Raw genomic sequence first — 19,948 nt, forward strand, 5'->3', positions numbered from 1 at the left:
CCTCGGATCCTTTTCTTAAAAAAAAAGGACAGATTTTCACAGCACTGAAAAAAATCAAAATCCCATTTACAATTTACTTTAGAGCCATTCATTCATACAGCACAGAAACAGACCCTTTGATCCAACTCATCTATACTGACCAAGTTTCCCAAACTAAACTAATCCCATATCCCTCTAAACCTTTCTTATTCAAAGGCCTTTTAAATGTTGTAACTACCTGCATCCACCACTTCCTCTGGCAGTTCATTCCACATACGAAACACCGTGTGAAAAAGTTGCTCCTCAGGGCCCTTTTAAATCTTTCTCTTCTCACCTTAAAATTATGCCCTCTAGTTTTGAATTTCCTAACCATAGGTAAAAGACCTTTGCTATTCACCTTATTTTTGCCCCTCATGATTTTATAAACCTCTTAGTCCAAGGTCCCAAACAACAGCATATTATAAACTTGCAACACAATTACCTGTCTCCATGTTTCTCACTAGACAAAAGGGAATATCAAAATTCAGCAGCCACTATCACCATTCCATTGTATCACAACAGGCTTTCCTACCCAAAAATAGAGGTGATAGGCCTCGGACATGTTAACCTACAATGCAAGATATGGAATCAGAATGACACACCACCTTATTTTGAAAAATACCTTGAACTTGTAAAAAGCTACATGGTGAGTCAGCAATGTTTTCTTTGTTTACAAGATCAACTAGGAGCTGTTCTCAGACTGGCTGATGGGCCTGTCAACTAGATTCAAACTAGCTGCGAGTCATCAAGCAGCCAAAGTACTTAACCTGTCCATGGTTCTTAGCTGAATTTTGAAACAACCTCCTGGATATTTGACTACAAGGAACTTCACAACCTGCTGTGAACCCTTCATTTCAACTAAAATTATTGATTCTCTCCAAGAAACCTTAAGCTATTTCGTAGGAAAGTACTCATCGTAAATCAGAGACTAAATTAACTGTATGCTGTAAAGTATAATATCTTTATTTGCATCCAACCTGTGTGCTTATGTGACTAAGTGGACGAGGCTGAATTAATTCTAGGTATAATATGAGAATAAATAACTTTAATTTAAAATTCATGAAAGCTTGCTGCTGATATTTAAATTGGAATACACATTCGAAGAGCAGGAAAATAAACATCTTTTCCCATACAAAATACACAGATTGTGGCATTAAGAAGAGCACATTCAATCCATCTGTCACATAGTAACTATTTTCACAAAAACAAAATATTGGTCAAGTTTATTGAAAATTAATCACTTCGCTTTTTAAAAGTACAACAGCTATATTAAAACTCGAAAGTTGTCACATATGAAGACCATTATATAAAATACATTATATAATTCAAATATGTTCAGTTTTAAAACTATTACATTCAAATGAATTAAGCAACATCACTTCAAAATGAGTTGCTTCACTCAGTCTTCAAGTGCTCGGACAAAATATTTTAATTGTAAAAGATGACCATTGCATAGATATTCAAAATTCCAAACACCCCTTAATGAAAATAAATGCAGGGCCATTGGTTATTGCCACAAGCCATCCAACGTTTTATTGCACATACTTCAAACATTAAAGGCAAGATTGATTGTCTGATCTGGACCCAAATGTATGACATGAGTCTGCTGTCTCTCTGAAATTTTGGATTTTGCTGTCACTGCGTAAGAACCTGGTGCCACTTGAATATGAACTTTGTCACTGCATCGAACCTATTCATTTAAAAAAAAGGGAAATGTTAGCAACAGCAAATCATATTACCACATTAGTTTGTATTGTTTTAAAAAAAACATCTAATATAGCAACTGTCAGCCTCATTGCTCATGCTAATTCACATTTGACAAATCAGCTGCTGTGTAAGGACTACCTATTAGCCATTTGTAGCATTGAATTTCCTGAATGCAGTTGGCACAGCTGTCTCAAGGCAACATCAACATGCAGCGAGAATCTCAAAAAGTTATAGGTCATTTTGTGCAACAGAGACTCCAGACACTGATCAAAAACAAAGCTCCTGCTGCTCAGAGGGTCTGTGCATACAGAGTGATGTGCAGATGTATTGACTTCTGGTTCCAGAAGTTGCTGCAAAGTCCGAGAGTGTATGTAAAGAAAGTGGTCATGCCATCAAAACAGTGTCAAGAATTAGAAGCTTCCTTTTGCTAATGCCAGCTCTCAAACTATTTGTGCATAGGTACAGTGACATCAAGTTAATGACTCACTTAAAGAACAAACTACCAGAGAATCACTGGTAGCAAAAGGCACCAAGGGAGAGATTCACTTTGGACCTAAGCACTTTTTAAAATATTAGGTCTCCCCCCCTCCAATCAGTATTACATCTTTTTACCACCAGCTAAGATTACAAAATGATTAATTATGAATTTCCTTAGACTGCCCCTATCACAAGTTCCCTTGTCCATTCTACATCAAGACCTATCACTCACAGGAGCTTTGGTGATTGATGGTCCCATGTGATATCGACGAATATGGTTTTCTTCCAATTTGTCTCTTTCATTCAGTGGTACATCCTTATAGTAGTGCTACAAGATAAAAGCCAGTGTTATGATTACAAAATGTTAAATCATACTCAGACTTCATTCATACCTTTATCCCTTGAAATGAGCTATTTCACCACAGTTTGAGTGATACATCAAGTTGCAAAACATTCCCTATTGGGATTGTACACCATGTATTTTCTGCCAGTAGTTCAATGTTATTTCACTGCACTGTTATACTCAAGACACCAGTTTCAGGTTATATAAGCAAGTATTAAAAAGTTAGCAGAGCTGTGTTTTACTGAAGATTTTTGTCACTGACCAGTCAAAGCTTTGAGAGTTTTTATTGAATTCATCTCGCGTCTACCAAAATGCTGGTTAAATGACATTACTACTGAAGACAGCTACATAGCAGCAAATCTTTTGTTCATATTAGAAGTGTTGTTAAGTAATCAATTCAAAAGAGAATTTCACCTCTGACATAAATATAATACAAAATTGGCCAAGTTGGGCTTGCGGTACTTGTCAATATCAGATCTGACCAACTTGATTTCCAAATAACAACTATGGCTAATGTAAAATGAATTAATTGTGTGCAAAATACATTGTATAACTGGTCTAAGAACTGCAATACACCTTCTCACCAGTAAGGGAGTATACTTAAGTTTGTAGAAAGAAATAAAGTAAAATCAAAAGTCAGTTTTTAGCCTCAGCCTGTTTTTTTGGATATTTTTCCATAGGATGTAGGCGCCATTTTGACCAGGCCAGCATTTATTGCCAATTCCTAAATGCCCAAAAGGCAGTTAAGAACAAAGAGCAACGAAAATTACAGCTCAGGAACAGGCCCTTCGGCCCTCCAAGCCTGCGCCGATCCAGATTCTCTATCTAAACCTGTTGCCCATTTTCCAAGGATCTGTATCCCTCTGCTCCCTGCCCATTCACGTATCTGTCTAGATACATCTTAAATGACGCTATTGTGCCTGCCTCTACCACCTGCGCTAGCAACTCGTTCCAGGCACCCACCACCCTCTGCGTAAAGAACTTTCCACGCATATCTCCCTTAAACTTTTCCCCTCTCACCTTGAAATCATGACCCCTAGTAATTGAGTCCCCCACTCTGGGGAAAAAGCTTCTTGCTCTCCACCCTGTCTATACCTCTCATGATTTTGTAGACCTCGATCAGGTCCCCCCCTCAACCTCTGTCTTTCTAACGTAAATAATCCTAATCTATTCAACCTCTCTTCATAGCTAGCGCCCTCCATACCAGGCAACATCCTGGTGAACCTCCTCTGCACCCTCTCCAAAGCATCCACATCCTTTTGGTAATGTGGCGACTAGAACTGTACGCAGTATTCCAAATGTGGTTGAACCAAAGTCCTATACAACTGTAACATGACTTGGCAACTCTTGTACTCAATACCCCGTCAGATGAATGAAAGCATGCCGTATGCCTTCTTGACCACTATCGACCTGCGTTGCCACCTTCAGGGTACAATGGACCTGAACACCCTGATCTCTCTGTGCATCAGAGTCAGCCGTATTGCTGTGGATCTGGAGTCATGTGTAGGCCAGACCAGGTAAGGGCAGCAGTTTCCTTCATAAGAAGGATATTTAATGAACCAGATGGGTTTTCTTCCCCAAAAGTGACTATGAATTCATGGTCATCGTTACGTTCTTAATTCCAGATCCCCAGAACATTAATAGACTAGTGATAATACCACTAGGCCAGCGTCTCCCCTTAATACAGTCACATGTTGATCACATGATACTCAAGAAAATTTTACTCCTTTCACTGTGTGTGGGGGTCAATAGCAAGGCCAGTATTGTTGCCAAGGCCAACTGATCTTGAATTGCTGATGATGAGCCACCTTCTTGAAATGCTGCAATACATGTGGTATAGGTACAACCACAACAAAATAAGGGATACTGTAATATTTACAGAATGTAATATAGCTAGGACTTAACCCTCGAGAACTTCTGCAGTGATGCCCTGGTATGAGATGACTGGCCTCAAAACAACAACCATCTTCCCAGCATCAGCTACATTAGTGACCCAAAATAGCGTACCCCAAGGTGATACCACTGTTTGTTTAAAGCATCAAAAAAAAACCCAGCTGAATATCATTTAAATAATATAGTGTGAAAAAGAAACTCTTTTTGACTTTAGATTATCTGAATTGCTGAGAAAACAAGAGATAGTTGAGCAACTCCTGATGCAAATGATCTTTCAACAGTAATTATTAACTTTAAATTTACATCAGGACCCAATCAGCACTCGACTTAGAGCACCTACCCAAAAGGCAGACTTGAAGACTATCCTTGCAGAAACAGTGCAGGTCAACATTTAAAACCTGCTCAGGCCCAGACTACAACCATCACCAGCAATGGCGACTAACATTTAAAATAACAGTGGGACTGAGAAATGTAGGAGATTAAAGAGGCGAGAAGATTGGGGCCACAGTAGGATCAGAAACTTAGAATCAAGGTATTGTTTTACAGGTAGCCAATTTAGGTCACAAAATACAGGGGCAATAGGGAAAGAACCTTTTGCAAGATAAGACATGGACAGTATAGTTTTAGATTACCTCAGGTTTAAGGAGGGTAGAGTGTGGGAGACTAGTCAGAAATGTGTTAATGTATAAACTAGAAGTAACAAAGAAATGAAGGAGGGGTTCACCAGCAGATGAGTCAAGGTAATGTGAAATTGGGCAATGTTCATTATGTGGAAACAGTGCTTAGTAATGGCATGTTAATATGGTTGGCAGCTCACCACAGGATCAAATCTGATACTAAGCTCGTGAAGGGACCAGCTTAATCTCAGAATGTTGTCAGAAAAGGGTTGAAGGATGGACAAGTCATTCTTGACATTTGTCTAGTAATTCTTGATTCTTTCTCAGTTTCTTGTTCCATGTACCACAGTCTCCAGTGCTATACACCCAAAGCACTGCACTTATCTATCTTGGATCTCCGTACAAACAATAACTGTCATCATGACCAAGCTCGTATTATATAAAAGTTCTTGACTTTTTTGTATCCTGGATACATTCCTAACACTCATTTCAATCAATTTAACTATACTTAATTCCATAAATTCTTCTTATTTTCCACAACTTGTCCTCAATAAATACAAGGGATGGCGATTGTGTCAAACTCCAACTTTTGTTTTTTTTTTTTAAAACTTAAAGTAGTTACAAGTCCTTTTTTGTTTATTCTTTAAAACGTCCTGCCTTCACGAACTGTTAGACTGCCAAGGTGTACAATTTTTTGCCAACTGTTTAACTACATTTCTTCCCATTATAATCTTGTAATCTGATATTTTAAAAATGGTGGGACCTTGGTGTTAATTGCATAATTGGGGTATTCAATTGTGTTCAGATGGTGGGCAATATCTAGGGTTTCACTTGTAAAAAGCACATTAAAATTTTGATGGTTGGTTTTGAGGTGCATGTTTGTAAAGCATGTTAGTAAAGCATGTTAGTAAATAAATCTCATAAAAAGTTTGTAAAGATTGGGTATCAGTTTTCTGTACCACCACCTGCCCTTCTGGAACAAAACACTCGCACAGAATCTTGTAGTGACATTAAACAGACACGTTGGTTTTACATCTGATGAATAATAGTAACCCTCTCAAATGGAGATTATGCTCAGTCAGTATAGCCTGCAATATTGAATTCATTTTGCTGACATCCTAAAAAAAAGTATTTGGTAATTTGTGACAAAAACACTTGTACAGATTATAATATCTGCATTTCTTACCTTACACTGCCTGCTAGCATGAGCCAAACATTGTAGAACTGAAGCAAAAGCTTCATCAATGTCAGCCCACTCTGGTTTAGCCTGAAAGAGACAAAATCATAATCACTCAAGTAAAAGTGAAACAAAAAATAGTAAAATATGCAGATACTGGAAATCTGAAATAAATAAAAAAAAAAAAAAAAAAAAGTGGTGTTGCAGGCCTGGCAGCATCTACAGAGAGAGAAACAAAGTTATTATTTCAATATGACTCAAACAGTTCTGAAGTGTCAAAGTGAACTTTAAATATTAACTGTTTCTCTCCCCACAGATTCTACCAGACATGTTCAATTTCTCCAGCACTTTGTTTCTATAATCAGAACAACATTGGGTTTTTAGATGCCACAAGTCAGTCTACCGTGATGCTGACATGGTTATAAGCATACACTTACTGCCTAACAGTAATAAGAGACAATACATTTTTGAACTTGCCATCACTGCTAAGTAAGTGGTGCTGTAACTGGTAGGAGAGAAAATTAAGAATAAAATGACAGTAAGACAGGAGTCATAATGAGTAATTCAGAGAACCAAAGATACCAAAGGATACTGATATATGATAGAATGGACAAAGAAAAAAGTATCACATGGAATTTAATGAGTAAAAGAAAGAGATACAGAAAGCAAATAAAAAAACACTACAGGCCAGTTATGTTAACTTCCAACATTGAAAAAGATATAAGAAGCTGTAACTAAGTTAAAACAGGGCATTTAGATAAGTCCAATATAACTCAGAAGAGTCAACATTTCCTTTGTGAAAAGGAAACCATGTTTAATCAATTTATTGGCATCACTGAGCAACTAATGTGCTGTGGATAAAGAGAATACAAGGCGTAATAACATAAATAACAATAGTATAAGTTATACAAGGACAAATGATGTATTGTACTTTAATTTCCAGAACTCATTTGATAAAGTGCCATGTCAAAGGTTACTGCAGAAATTAAAAGCTGCAGTGTCGGAGGTAGCATTCTGGCATGAACAGAAGATTGGTTGGCTAGCAGGAATTAAAGAGCAAGCATAAATACGTCTCTCTCAAGTTGGCAACAATGTAATGAATGGTGTGCCACAGGGGTCAGCGTGGGATCTCAAATATTCATAACTTATATAAACTAAGTGTCTCCTGACACCCACGCTATCATGATATATTCTGATTGCGCATGCTCACTTTTTTTTGGAAAAGTTTGCTCATGTACAATATAAAGCTAACTTTAAAGAATTAAATAAAAATCTACTTTGTTTAAAAGTTTATCTATTTAATTTTGTTTTACGTTTGAGTATGTTAGGTTTTTAACATTCTTGATTTAAAATTAATTTCGTGATTACGGTGTAAAGGTGCATGCTCCAAGGTTTTGACAGACAGTCATATATAAACGTCTTGAATGTAGGAACTGAAAGTATAATTTCCAAATTTGTTGATGACAAAAATAGTTAGGAATATACACTGTGAAGAGGACAAAGACACTACAGAGGGACATACAATATCTTAAGCGAATGGGCAAAGATTCTGAAAATGGTATAACGTAGGAAAATGTGAAATTGTCCATTTTGGTAGGAAGAATAAAAAAAATGAATCTAAGCGATTGTAAAACTCAGATAGAGACATCTGGGTGTCCTAGTGAATGAATTACAAAAGAATGCAGGTATAAACAATTAGGGAAGCTAATAAAGTGTTATTGTTTATTGTGAAGGGAAGCAAGTACAAAAGAAAAGAGGTTATGCTTCACTTAATCAGGACACTGGTGGGATTGTGTCAGGACTACTGAGCACACTACTGGTCAACATATTTAAGGATGCATGTAACCGTGTTGGAAACATCAGAGAAAGTTACCTCCAATTATTTCATTATCTTCTGAGGAAAGGGTGGACAGGCTAGGCTTATATCTGCTGGAGTTTACAACAGTGAGGCATGACATGACAGAAATATACAAGATCCTAAGAGTCTTGTCAGAGTAGATAAGGACAGGATGTTTCCTCTTATTGGAGAGTGAAGAACTAGGAGCCATTGTTTAAAATTCAGGGGTGGCCCATTTAAAAAGAGACGAGGTGAATTTTTCTCCCCCTCTCAAAGCGTTGTGTCTCTTTGGAACTCTTGCTAACAAGATGATAGGAGAGGGGCCTTGAATATTTTTAAGGCAGACGAAGTCAAATTCTTATTAAGCAAGAGCATAGAAGATCATCAGGGGTTGGTGAAGTGCAGATGAGATTACAACCAGATCGATAATGGAAGTGGGAATCAGAAGTGAAGGTAAAGATTGTGGAATAGCACTGTTAAGAGATGAAATGAGAACAATTGAGAGATGATCTTGGCTCAGATGACATAAAGTCTCTTTGAGTGGAGGTAAATAACAGCAAGGGAAAGACAACATTCTTAGGAGTAGTGTACAGACCCCCAAACAAAAGCCAAACTGTAGGAAAGGGTATAATGCAATAAATTAAAGGAGCATGTTAAAAGAATAGAGAAATAGTTATGGGTGACTTTAATCTTTATGTTGATTAAATCATGTTGGAAAAGGTTTGCCACGACAACAAATTCATCAAGTGCGTTAGAAATAGGTTTCTGAGAGCAATACATTATGGAGACAATCAGGGAGCAGATTATCCTGGATCTGGTAATCATTAATGAAACAGGTTTAATTAATCCAAAAGAAAGATCCCCTAGGAAGTAAGACCATAACACCATAAGAACTAGGAACAGGAGTAGGCTGTTTGGCACAGCAGGCTTGAGAGGCCATTCAGTAGGATCATGGTCGATCCAGCACAACTCGTAACCATTTTCCTGCCCTTTTCCCTTAACTGCCGTACTGCTCAAGAATTTATCTACCGCTGCCTTAAGAACAAGAACTCTGTCCTCACAGCTCTCTGTGACCAGGAGTTCTAAAGACTCTCAAACCTCATACAAAGTTCATCATGATCCTATTGAACAGTGGAACAGGCTTAAGGGATTGAATGGCCTACTCCTGTTTTTATTTCCTATGGTCTTATCGAATGGCAGAGTAGGCTCAAAGGGCTGAATGACCTTCAACTTCTCCTGTTTGTATGAAGTTTTCCCAAATCAAATCATTTTAGAACTTACTTCTCATCTTGTGCCAGTCTCAACAATTAACTTTAACCTAACTGCTTATTTTGCAGTCAGCTCACAATCCATTGTGGGTGGGATTAAAATATATACAGACCAACCATTTCTAATGATTCAGCTGTCAAGAAGAAGCAGACATACACAAAGTTTACACAGGAGATATGTAGGACAGAAGAGAGCAGATAACTTGCATTTTCAAGAGAGGTGAGAGGATATTGAATGCACAAAAGGAATTAAAGGATTGAAGACAACATACCAACTTTTAATAGCTAGATGACTGAAAGACAGTAATGGATATTAAGTTTTGCACAGGGCACATTTTTAAGGAGAGAGAGAGAGATTTAAAAGACATGAAGAACAATGTTTTACACAGTGGGTTGTTTGTGTGGAATGAACTTCCTGAGAAAGTGGTGGATGCAAGCACAGTTACAATGTGTAAAAGACAGTTAGATAAATACACAATCTGAGGAAGGGTCAGCGGATCCAAAACGTTAACTCTGATTTTTCCTTCACAGATGCTGCCAGACCTGCAGAGCTTTTCCAGCAACTTCTGTTTTTGTTGTAGGTAAGTACACAAACAAGAAATGTTTGGAGGGACATGGGCCAGGTGGTGTTAGGTGGAACTAGTTTAGATTGGAATTATGTTTGGCATGGACTGGTTGGACCAAAGGGTCTGTTTCCGTGCCATATGACTTTATGACTATAAGGAATTGGGACTACTGTTCACCTAAAATATATTCATTAACCATTTTGGACCAAGTGACTCACTCCCATGTTGTTGGTATTTTACTGTTAACTTTTAAAAGTGTTACTTTTGATAGTTTTGCTGTTATATTAATCCAAATATTTACCAATTTGTATTAACACAATAGGTCTTTCGCGAACACAAATCATTACTACTTTGAATCATCTCTAGGAAACAAAACAAATTGAATTTGCCACAACCTTTTTTCTCACTGAATGTGCTGTGGATCCACATAGTCCATTCCACGTTATCACTTCATTCTTTGCTGTTGAAGGTTCTGTTGTTCTAAACACATTATCTTGTCCTATCACCTCATCATGCACTACTGAAGGACCTATGTAAGATGTTCTATTTTGTGCCATGTGATCTCTTGATGTTGAAGGTGCTGAAGTCCTGCCTACTGTATTTTGTGTTAACTTTTCATCTCCTGCAGTGGAACATAATGTTTCTGCAAATATCTTATCTTGGACTTTCATCTCATCACTTGCTGTTGAAGATGGCACTTCACATATTTTCTCCTGTGCTTTAATTTCAGCCTTCCCTGTTGGAAATGTTACTTCACATACTTCTTCATGTGTTAATATCTCACAACTTGGCACTGAAGACTTTGTTACATGGCATGCTTCAACTTGCACTTTTACCTCATCTTTCTGAACTGAAGATTCTGCTGATTCTCTTTCGCCACTGCATAACTGATTATCTGGCGACCAATGTACTCTCCTATTCTGAGCACGCTTCAGAACTTCACGCCCAAGCTCTGACGAGCGCCTCAAAGCACTGTGAAGCTGGCAGCTGCTAGGTTCCATGATAATGCAATTCTGGTGAAATATGAAATTGCTAGTCAACATTTTCTGCCCAACAAAAAAGTGCATTAAATAATACTTCTTTTTTAACCCAACTTTGGTAATTCATTCTATACATCTTTTATAAAATGATAATCTTCTATCTTTCTTTATTGTACTGTCTTACATCAATACTACTCAATGAAATACCAAAACTGTATCAGTCTTCATTGTAACTTTGGCTTCATGTATAACCGCAAGTTTTATTCTACCTGGATTATAGTATACATGCAAATTAATATGACACAAGTATAAAGGTGCATTTTATAGCTCCAAATGCCAGATCACCCAGTGAATGGCTCACAGTTAGCTCCCAAGGTTTGGATTTATGCAATGTCAGCTGATTTATTATAATCAAAACTATTCACTGTCCATGTGGGCTATAAAGTGATTGCTTGCCCAAAATCTACACTAATTATCAGAATTTTTAAAATCAGTAATGCAATCAAAGCTTGTGGGGAAAGACAGGAAAGAGGGGTTGGGGTGTTATCAGATCATAATCTCATTGAATGGTGCAGCAAACTTGATGGGTTGAATGGCTTACTTCTGCTCCCATGTCTTGTGATCTTTTCCTGAAATCCCTGCTGGAAATTATAGAGGGGGAAAGCATTGGGTGAAGACAAGACCCAGTGCTGTTACTTTAATGATTGTAATTTTCAGGATTCAGTGATTAAATTACTTGATGTTCATTCTTGTAGCTTGCCAGCTGATTCTTTAAATTCTTTAAATGTATTCCCATTACATTTGTCCATCTGCTCTCACTTCAATGCAGTTCTGTCCAAGACGAAGCCCTCTTGCTCACTATATGCCTGTTTATTTGAATGCACAGCGACATAAAAAAAAAACATTTCTTCTCTATCTTCCATAAATCAGTTTTTTTTTTCTTTAAAAGTAAGTTTACAACCCAATTTGCTTTTCTCTTTGAATTTATTCCACACTTTTGCCATTTTATTTCATAAGCCAACAATACAACATGCTCTATGCTGACTTAGTGGTGTCTACTTCAGTTTGCAAGCTTGTTTTGAAACTTCATTCATTCATTTCACAAGAGTTTTCTATATCTATCTTATTTAGGGCGCCCTACTCCCTCCCCGGTCTGGTTAACCATTGTCAATTCAACAGTTAGGTTTTACTACAGAGCAGCTGTCTGAATTAGTACCAGATTATTTACATTCCCTTTCATGTATGTTTTTTTTGAGTGTTTTTAGTTTCTTTACCTTGCAGCAAAACGGTGCAGGTTAAGTCTGGAAGCACGGGCAGTGGTGTGATCTCCAGTTGAGGCGGAGTGAAGTATACTTTCAAAATTGCGCGGTCTAAAAGCAGGCCTTTCGCAACAAATTTCAGTGTGGGTGCTCGTCTTAAACATGAAACACACTTTCAACTTCCGACTGCTGGAACTGACATTTTCTCCACGTACCTTAACCCGACAAAACTATCCTCGCCAACGGCAGCGCAGCTATATTACAGTATGATATAACTCTGGTCCGAACTCCAACCGGCCCTCTCACCAACTGCACTATCTAGCGCCAGATTTCCGCTTGAGAAAAAGAAAGCAAAATGCTAACATGTTTAATAGAATAAACTTCGCTATTAAAACCCACCCTCTGGGACTGCATTAATGACACATTAAACAGCTGACTAACACCCCTACGCTGTTACTTTCTTATTCGCCGCCTTTTTAAAATAACATTATAGACGCCCGATACCAAAAGCTCTTCCTTTAGAATCAACCAACCCCTGGTTCCTCCCCCAGGAAATAGTCGTAAACATGTGCAAACCTGGAGCAGGGTTAAGCGGCTTCTTCAATAGGAGCGATTCAAAGTAACAATTGCCTCTTATTCACAAGTGAGCAAACCATACCCCCCGAAAACGCACTAACCTTCTGACTGACCGAGGGTCGGGGCTGTTGGTTATAAACTGGAGCGATATTCCGTCACAAAAAGACCCACCTCTTCCTCCTCACGTCAATCAAAAAGACTTCTCCGAAACCGCAGCAGAAGTCAGTTTGCCAGGTGCGGATTTGTCTGGCTGTAGTATTCAGGCGAGATGCTTTCTCACCATTTTCCAATATATGTACTTCGGGCTATCAACTCTATAGGATTGTCCTGGAGTCATTAATCTCTTACACACGTTGCTGCAAACGAAATCATAGTTTAAAAAATCTTGTGTTTATTTTTGTTGAGCACTTGTTTATTATAAATATTGTAATTAAACTTAAGATTTTTCTTTCATTTGACTGTTAAGATTCATCCCATCGGGTAAGGAAGGACCTGTTGGGTTGATTGTGTCCAGTGACCAATGTTGGGTAAGGATCAGGGCAAAAGGAGGCAACCGGAAGTGAGATGGAATCCTCAAGAGTGTGTCCAACTGCACTAAGAAAAATCTGTGAAACGATCAATTTGGACGAGTTCCAATGAAGGATTACACTTGAAATGTTAACCTCTTTAAGATGTAAATTATCTACTGAGTAGTTACAAATGTTTCTAAATACTTCTAATTTTATGGATCATGGAACAAGCAGCCTTAAAAAAGCCACTTTTCAAAAGTTAATCAGAATGCACTATCTGAAGAGCAACTAATGCAATTAGTTAAATGCTAAGAATAATGAAACAGGACTGTAACTAGAATTGAACTTCAACATCTTAAGGTAGTCCGATGCTCTGAGCAAAACTCCACACAGTTCTAAAGAAGAGTCATATTGGACTTAAAATATTAACTCTTTAGTAGGGTTAGGGTAGACAGAAGTAGAGAACCCCCTGGCATATTTCTAAACTTTTCCTTTTTTTTGTCTTAATAAACTCCACCGTGTGTGCAAATTCACCTCTAAAATGGATCAGTTGAATGAGCTCCCTTTCCTCAATGTATTAGTTCAGAAATCCACGGGGGTGCTCGTACAGTATGAAAAATATTGTTCCCCTTTAGATCAGGATTCTCATGGTATGTCTTGATGAATGCAAGACAAAAATCTAAAGGATATTAAAAAATAAATATTGGTACTTTCTGACAAATACAATGTTAACAGAAGTTTAATAAAAATGAAGCATGTAATTGGCCTCAATGGGTTTAATCAATCGAGGCTTAGAACTGCACAACAGTCTTTAATAGTCTGCTTGCATTTCTGGAGCTGCACGTTATGGATTCCTGGTCTTGATGCCATTAATGTGTCATGTTAATCTGGAATTCCTTTTAAGCTTTCATTTATATAACAATTCATAACATGCTCTAGAGATCTCAATGTGCTTTACTTCTCTTTGTTGGCAAATACAATAGCCTTCAGCAAATAAATACATTGTTACAACAACAAGTAGAAGAATGAAATATATTAAAAAATTATATAGTAATTGAGAAAAATAAAAATAAAGGTAGTTGAGCTTTATCTAGAGGTCGAAGATGGATTGTGTCTGCAGGGACACCATGTAAAAGGCCATGGATAAGGGGGGAAGAATATACCTAATGCAGACCTCATCCTGATGGCCACCTTTGTGTGTGGCTGCATCAAGCTATGCGTAGACCCTTGGTACACAAACACTAAGTACCACATTATACTGAGGTTCTGCCTGTCCCTTGTGTTAGAAAGGATGGGACTAGCCTCAGTGCCTCAGAAGACTGCAAGTAGTTGGAGAAATTTGCAAAGAAAAACACCTTTGACCACAAGTGGTCAGCATGTAGTGTCCTCGTGACCTGTGGGAAAAGGAGAGGGCAGATCCTGTTGGGTTGTTCCCTGAGCAGACTGTCAAAGTCATTTGGCAGAATGCCTCATCACCAGAACTTTCCAACAAGCACCAATACATTGCTCGGCTGGTGGAGAGAAAGACTGTGCAGAACCGAACTGCTTTAGTAACTATGTATGTATGTATAGTTCTTTTTGTGAATAAGGTACATTTTTGAAATTGAAAAGCAGTAACTGGCCAGCTTTGACCTGCTTTTTCTGGACAGGACATAGTGGCAATTTGCCATATCTCTGGAAAGATACTATAATGATACAATAACTGTAAGAGATATATTTTGTCCTGGTTATTTTTGAAGAGGATTTGACCATAGATGCCAACCTGTGTCCTCCAAGCTAATAAAGTAAACAGCTTGTAAGGCCTTGGTTTTATTTTAAAGTTGGAACAATTGATGCAGCATGAATGGGTGGAGTCAGGCTCCCACAGAACTGGGATTTTTTTTTAGTTTAGCTTTCAGTAGTTGCTGCATTTGGAAGCTGGTTATCAAAGCTACTACATTTTTCTCTTTGTTACAGCTATAAGCTTGGGTTCTCTTCCTGCTGCCAGAATTACATGTGAGACAATCTGTTTTACTAAATTTGCCTTAGCCAAGAGTGTGTTTATGGGATGTTACTATATTGGAACAGTTACTGTAATTTAGTAGTTAAATAACCTATTATTCTGTTAAGTTATTCCAATTCTTCCTTCTTTTGTTTGTATTTCAACCATAGGATAAGAATAAAGTGTATTTTGCTTAAAACTAAGTAGTGTAAACAATTGAATTACATCTGCAACACAGAACCTTACACTTACCTTTAAATAAGAAAAAGTTAAGGTCTAGGCTATCTCTTTGATATATTTGAAGGGGTTTTGGCATGGTGGCTCAATGGTCAGCACTGCTGCCTCACAGTGCCAGGGGCCCAGGTTTTCCACCCTCTGTGAGGAGGCAACTATCTATGAGGAGTTTGTATGTTCTCCCCGTGTCTGTGTGGTTTCCCCCTGGGTGCTCCAGTTTTCTCCCATGGTCTAAAGATGTACAAGGTGGGTGAATTGGCCATGAGAAATTACCCATAGTGTTCAGGAATGTATAGGTTAGGCACATTAGCCATGGGATATGCAGGGTTACAGGGATGGGGTGGGTCTGGGTGGAATGCTTTTCGGAGAGTTAGTGTGAACTTGTTGGCCTGAATGGCCTGTTTCCACACTGTAGAGGTTCTATTCTATTCATAACAATATCAGTGTCCCAGATACCTGGAAGCGGTGTGCTAGTTCTGGAACTTAAGTATTCAGTACTATTGGTAGAATATCATCAGGTCCCACAGCCTTTGCAGTTAATGTTTTCTATAAGCTGCACAACCATGCAGCTGCTCAGAGGGTCCACACACACTGATCAGCTTACAGACACATTGCCTTCTGATTCTGGAAGCTGCTGCCACACACAGACCTTAGAGGTCTGCACAACGGCAGGAGAAAAGTAGCAGGAACGTAGTTAGCAGTTTCCAGTGCCTTCAAGCATTTCTTGATATCACTTGGAGTGAAAGAAATGGAAGTTTGCATTATCTCAGAAGTCCATAGACTGCTCTTTCACTTGAGAGAGATGACTATTGGTAAGTTTAGGGTCACCATGCCTAAATGAAATTGGTTGAAGACTGGTATCAGTGATGTTGGAAACCTGAGGAGGAGGCTGAGACTGATCATCCACTTGGCACTTATTGCTGAAGATGAATGTAAATGCTTCAGGGTTTTGCAGTGACATCCAGGGTTCCCCCCCATCACTGAGGATGACATTTTTGTGGATTTTCTTCCTCTTGTTAGTTGTTTAATTGTGCACCACTATTCACAGCTGGATTTGGCAGGACCATGGAGTTAGGCCTGATTTGTAAATTGTGTGATAGCTTGGCTCTGTGTATCTCATGTTGTACCTGCTGTTTCTCATACAAGTAATCCTATGTTGTAGCCTCATCATTTTGACACCTCATTTTTAGGCATGTGTAGCGCTGCTCTTGGCATGCCGTCCTGCATTCTTCATTGAACCAGAGTTAATCCCCTGGCTTGATTGTAAGGGTAGAGTGAAGAATATGCAAGGCCATGCGGTTACCGATTGAGGGTTGAATACAATTCTACTGCTGCTGATGGTCCACAACACTCATTGATACTGTTATTATATGTATGTAAAATTGCCTCCTTTTTTTTCCTTAGCTAATGCATGTGGCCTTACTTAATAATCTTCTTGAACATCATCCTTCTTCACAGCTGTCATTGTTTCTTTGAACAAAATTGCCGCACATTTTTGTTTATTTCTAACCACTGGTTCCTTTGCCTTAAAGCCTTATCTAGCATCTACTCATCTTCAACCTATTTGCCAACATGCATATCAGGTTCAGCCAGAACTACATACATCATCACAGGGTGCAAAAACTGAATACTGGAGAAAAGATCAATTAGTATCTTTGACATTTAGTTTGTCTGAGACAGACACCAAGAGGCCTGCGTAAGTCTAAGGTCAATAGAGGTCAACTAAACTAGGTGGCTGTAGTCATATCTCACATATACGAACAATGTCATGGTTGCTGGCAGACAATTGTCATTGTCCCAGATCATAACCACAGAAGTTCTTAAGGAAATAATTCAGCCCAAGCATCTTTAGTTGTTTTATCAATAACCTTTCTGCTGTCATAAGGTCAAGAATGTGGCTGTTCACTGATGATCTCAGGTTAACTACATTCACAAATCCACTAATACTAGAGCAGCCTTTGTCAGCGCACAGAAGAACTTTGATATTATTCATCCTTGGGCTGGTAGATGCCAGGTAATACATCTGGTAAGTGTCAGGTAATGATGATCTCCAACAAACAAATAGGCCACAAGAAAATAAGCCAAGCACACCCTTCTTCTCTTAAGTCACAGTCCAACATCCACAATCACTCCATTCCGAGGATTGCATTAACCAGAACTTTAATAGGATCAGCTCTAGCAATAAAACAAAGAACTGTGGATGCTGGAAGTCTGAAGAAAGGTCACTGGATCCGAAATGTTAACTCTGCTTTCTGTCCACAGATGCTGCCGGACCTGCTGAGTTTCTCCAGCAATGTCTGTTTTAGTTTCAGCCATATCAATACTGTGACTACAACACCAGGACAGGTTACTTGCTGTCCTGTCTACCATCCACAAGGTTTAAGTCAGGAATAAAGTGGAATACTCAGTACTTACCTGGATTTGGCATTACAGCACTCAAGAAGCTAGGCACTATTCATGGCAGATCATGTTTCTTTATATGATCTTCTGCCATTACACCCATTATGCACCTCATCCATCACTAGTTCTTTGTTTATTTTAAAAACTCAACAATATTATGTGAAGTAACCTTCCCCTAGTGCAACCAAAACTATTAAGAAAGGTGCCACCAATAATATAATTTTTATGTTCCCCTCCCAAATACATGCAGGATGCTGATCCTTCATTGTCTCTGGGAGGATAGCCTAGAATTCCCTACTTCACACTATCCCCCTATACTGTGAATCCAATTACAGAATGTTACATTGTTACATAAAATACACATACAGTTGTTTCTGCTATAATGTGTGTTTCTTTAACATGAATTGGCTGTAACACGATGGATGAATAGTGGACACTGTTCAGATAACATGAACTTTCTACTGTACAGTATAGCGACTTTCTGTTGTGATTTCCCAATAATGGTGATTTTCTATAGTGTAAGGTAGCACAAGAACGCAACTGTCAAGTTATAGGAGAACTACCTGTATACGAGCAACTTGATGATAATTCAATAAGTGAAATAGCACTGAGCTGTATTCAAATATTCCAAGTTATAATTACAACTGAACGAAATAGCAAATTGGACATCGCTACACAGAATTCAGAGAATAGATCTATTACGTCCTCTGAAGGAGATAGCTGAAGAGATAGTGGAAGTGTTAGTGGTAACATTTCAAGAATCACTGGAGTCAGGGAGCATCACAGAGGACTTGAAAATTGCTATAATGTAATCCCTGCTGTTTAAGAAGGGACTAAGGCGGGAAATTCCAGGTCGATTAGCCTGACCTTAGTTGTAGTAAGACTTGGAGTCTATTGTGAAGGATAAGATTTCTGAACATGTGGAAGTGCATGGTAAAACTCAGCAAAGTCAGCATGGTTTCATCAAGGGGAGATCATGCCTGACAAATCTATTAGAATTCTTTAAGGAGGTAACAAGCAGGTTAGACCAAAGAGAGCCAATGGCTGTTATCTATCTGGACTTCCAGAAGGCCTTTGACAAGGTGCCTCAAAGGAAGCTGCTGAGTAAGACAAGGGCCCATGGTGTCAGAGACAAGGTACTAGCATGGATTGAAGATTGGCTGTCTGGCAGAAAGCAGAGAGTGGGGATAAAAAGGTCATTCTCAGGATGGAAGCCAATGACTAGTGGTGTTCCACAAGGATCAGTGTTGGGACCACAACTTTTCACTTCATGCAATAATGATCTAGATGAAGGAACTGAGGGCATTCTGGCTAAATTTGCAGATGATACGAAGATAGGTGGAGGGACAGGTAGTGTTGAGGAGGTGGGGAGGCTGCAGAAAGATTTAGACAGGTTAGGAGAGTGGGCAAAGAAGTGGCAGATGGAATACAATGTGGGGCAAGTGTGATGTCATGCACTTTGGTGGGAAGAATAGAGGCATAGACTATTTTCTAAATAGGGAGAAAATTCAGAAATCTGAAGTGCAAAGGAACTTGGGAGTCCTAGTCCAGGTTTCACTTAAGGTAAACTTGCAGATTGAGTCGGTAGCTGGGAAGGCTCTGAGTTAATGGAGTTTTGAATCAGAGATAGTAGGAACTGCAGATGCTGGAGAATCCGAGACAACAAGGTGCAGGGCTGGATGAACACAGCAGGCCAAGCAGCATCATAGGAGCAGACAGGCTGACGTTTCGGGCCTAGACCCTTCATCAGAAAAGGGGGAGGGGAAGGGGGTTTTGAAATAAATAGGGGGAGAGTGGGAGGCGGATAGAAGAGGGATAGAGGAGAGGATAGGTGGAGAGGAAACAAACAGGTCGAAGAGGCGGGGATGGAGCCAGTAAAGGTGAGTGTAGGAAGGGGATAGGTCAGTCCAGGGAGGACGGACAGGTCAAGGGGGCGGGATGAGGTTGGTCGGTAGGAGATGGAGGTGCGGCTTGAGGTGGGAGGAGGGGATAGGTGGGAGGAAGAACAGGTTAGGGAGGCAGGGACGAGCTGGACTGGTTTTGGGAAGCGGTAGCGGGAGGGGGGGAGATTTTGAAACTTGTGAAATCCACATTGATACCATTGGG

General features: G+C 39.0%; 1 protein-coding gene across 1 annotated transcript; it reads right to left on the bottom strand.

Annotated features, from left to right (window-relative positions):
* Window positions 1-1,229: 1,229 nt before the first annotated feature.
* Window positions 1,230-12,869, bottom strand: akip1 (A kinase (PRKA) interacting protein 1). The gene is made up of 5 exons (XM_048607386.1): window positions 12,832-12,869; window positions 10,740-10,916; window positions 6,242-6,322; window positions 2,435-2,530; window positions 1,230-1,708 (listed from the first exon to the last, which is right to left on the bottom strand). The coding sequence occupies exons 2-5, from the start codon at window positions 10,902-10,904 to the stop codon at window positions 1,565-1,567; spliced, it is 486 nt and encodes a 161-aa protein (XP_048463343.1). The 5' UTR covers window positions 10,905-10,916; window positions 12,832-12,869; the 3' UTR covers window positions 1,230-1,564.
* Window positions 12,870-19,948: the final 7,079 nt, after the last annotated feature.

Source organism: Rhincodon typus, chromosome 17, assembly GCF_021869965.1.
Source record: "Rhincodon typus isolate 14 chromosome 17, sRhiTyp1.1, whole genome shotgun sequence".
Classification (NCBI taxonomy): domain Eukaryota; kingdom Metazoa; phylum Chordata; class Chondrichthyes; order Orectolobiformes; family Rhincodontidae; genus Rhincodon; species Rhincodon typus.

Coding starts and splice junctions, on each gene's coding strand:
- akip1 (XM_048607386.1), bottom strand. CDS start 10,904: ATGGAACCTAGCAGCTGCCAGCTTCACAGTGCTTTGAGGCGCTCGTCA. Junction 6,323..10,739: donor CTTCAGTTCAGAAAGATGAG/GTAAAAGTGCAA, acceptor TGTCTCTTTCAG/GCTAAACCAGAGTGGGCTGA. Junction 1,709..2,434: donor CATCAATCACCAAAGCTCCT/GTGAGTGATAGG, acceptor TTAAATGAATAG/GTTCGATGCAGTGACAAAGT.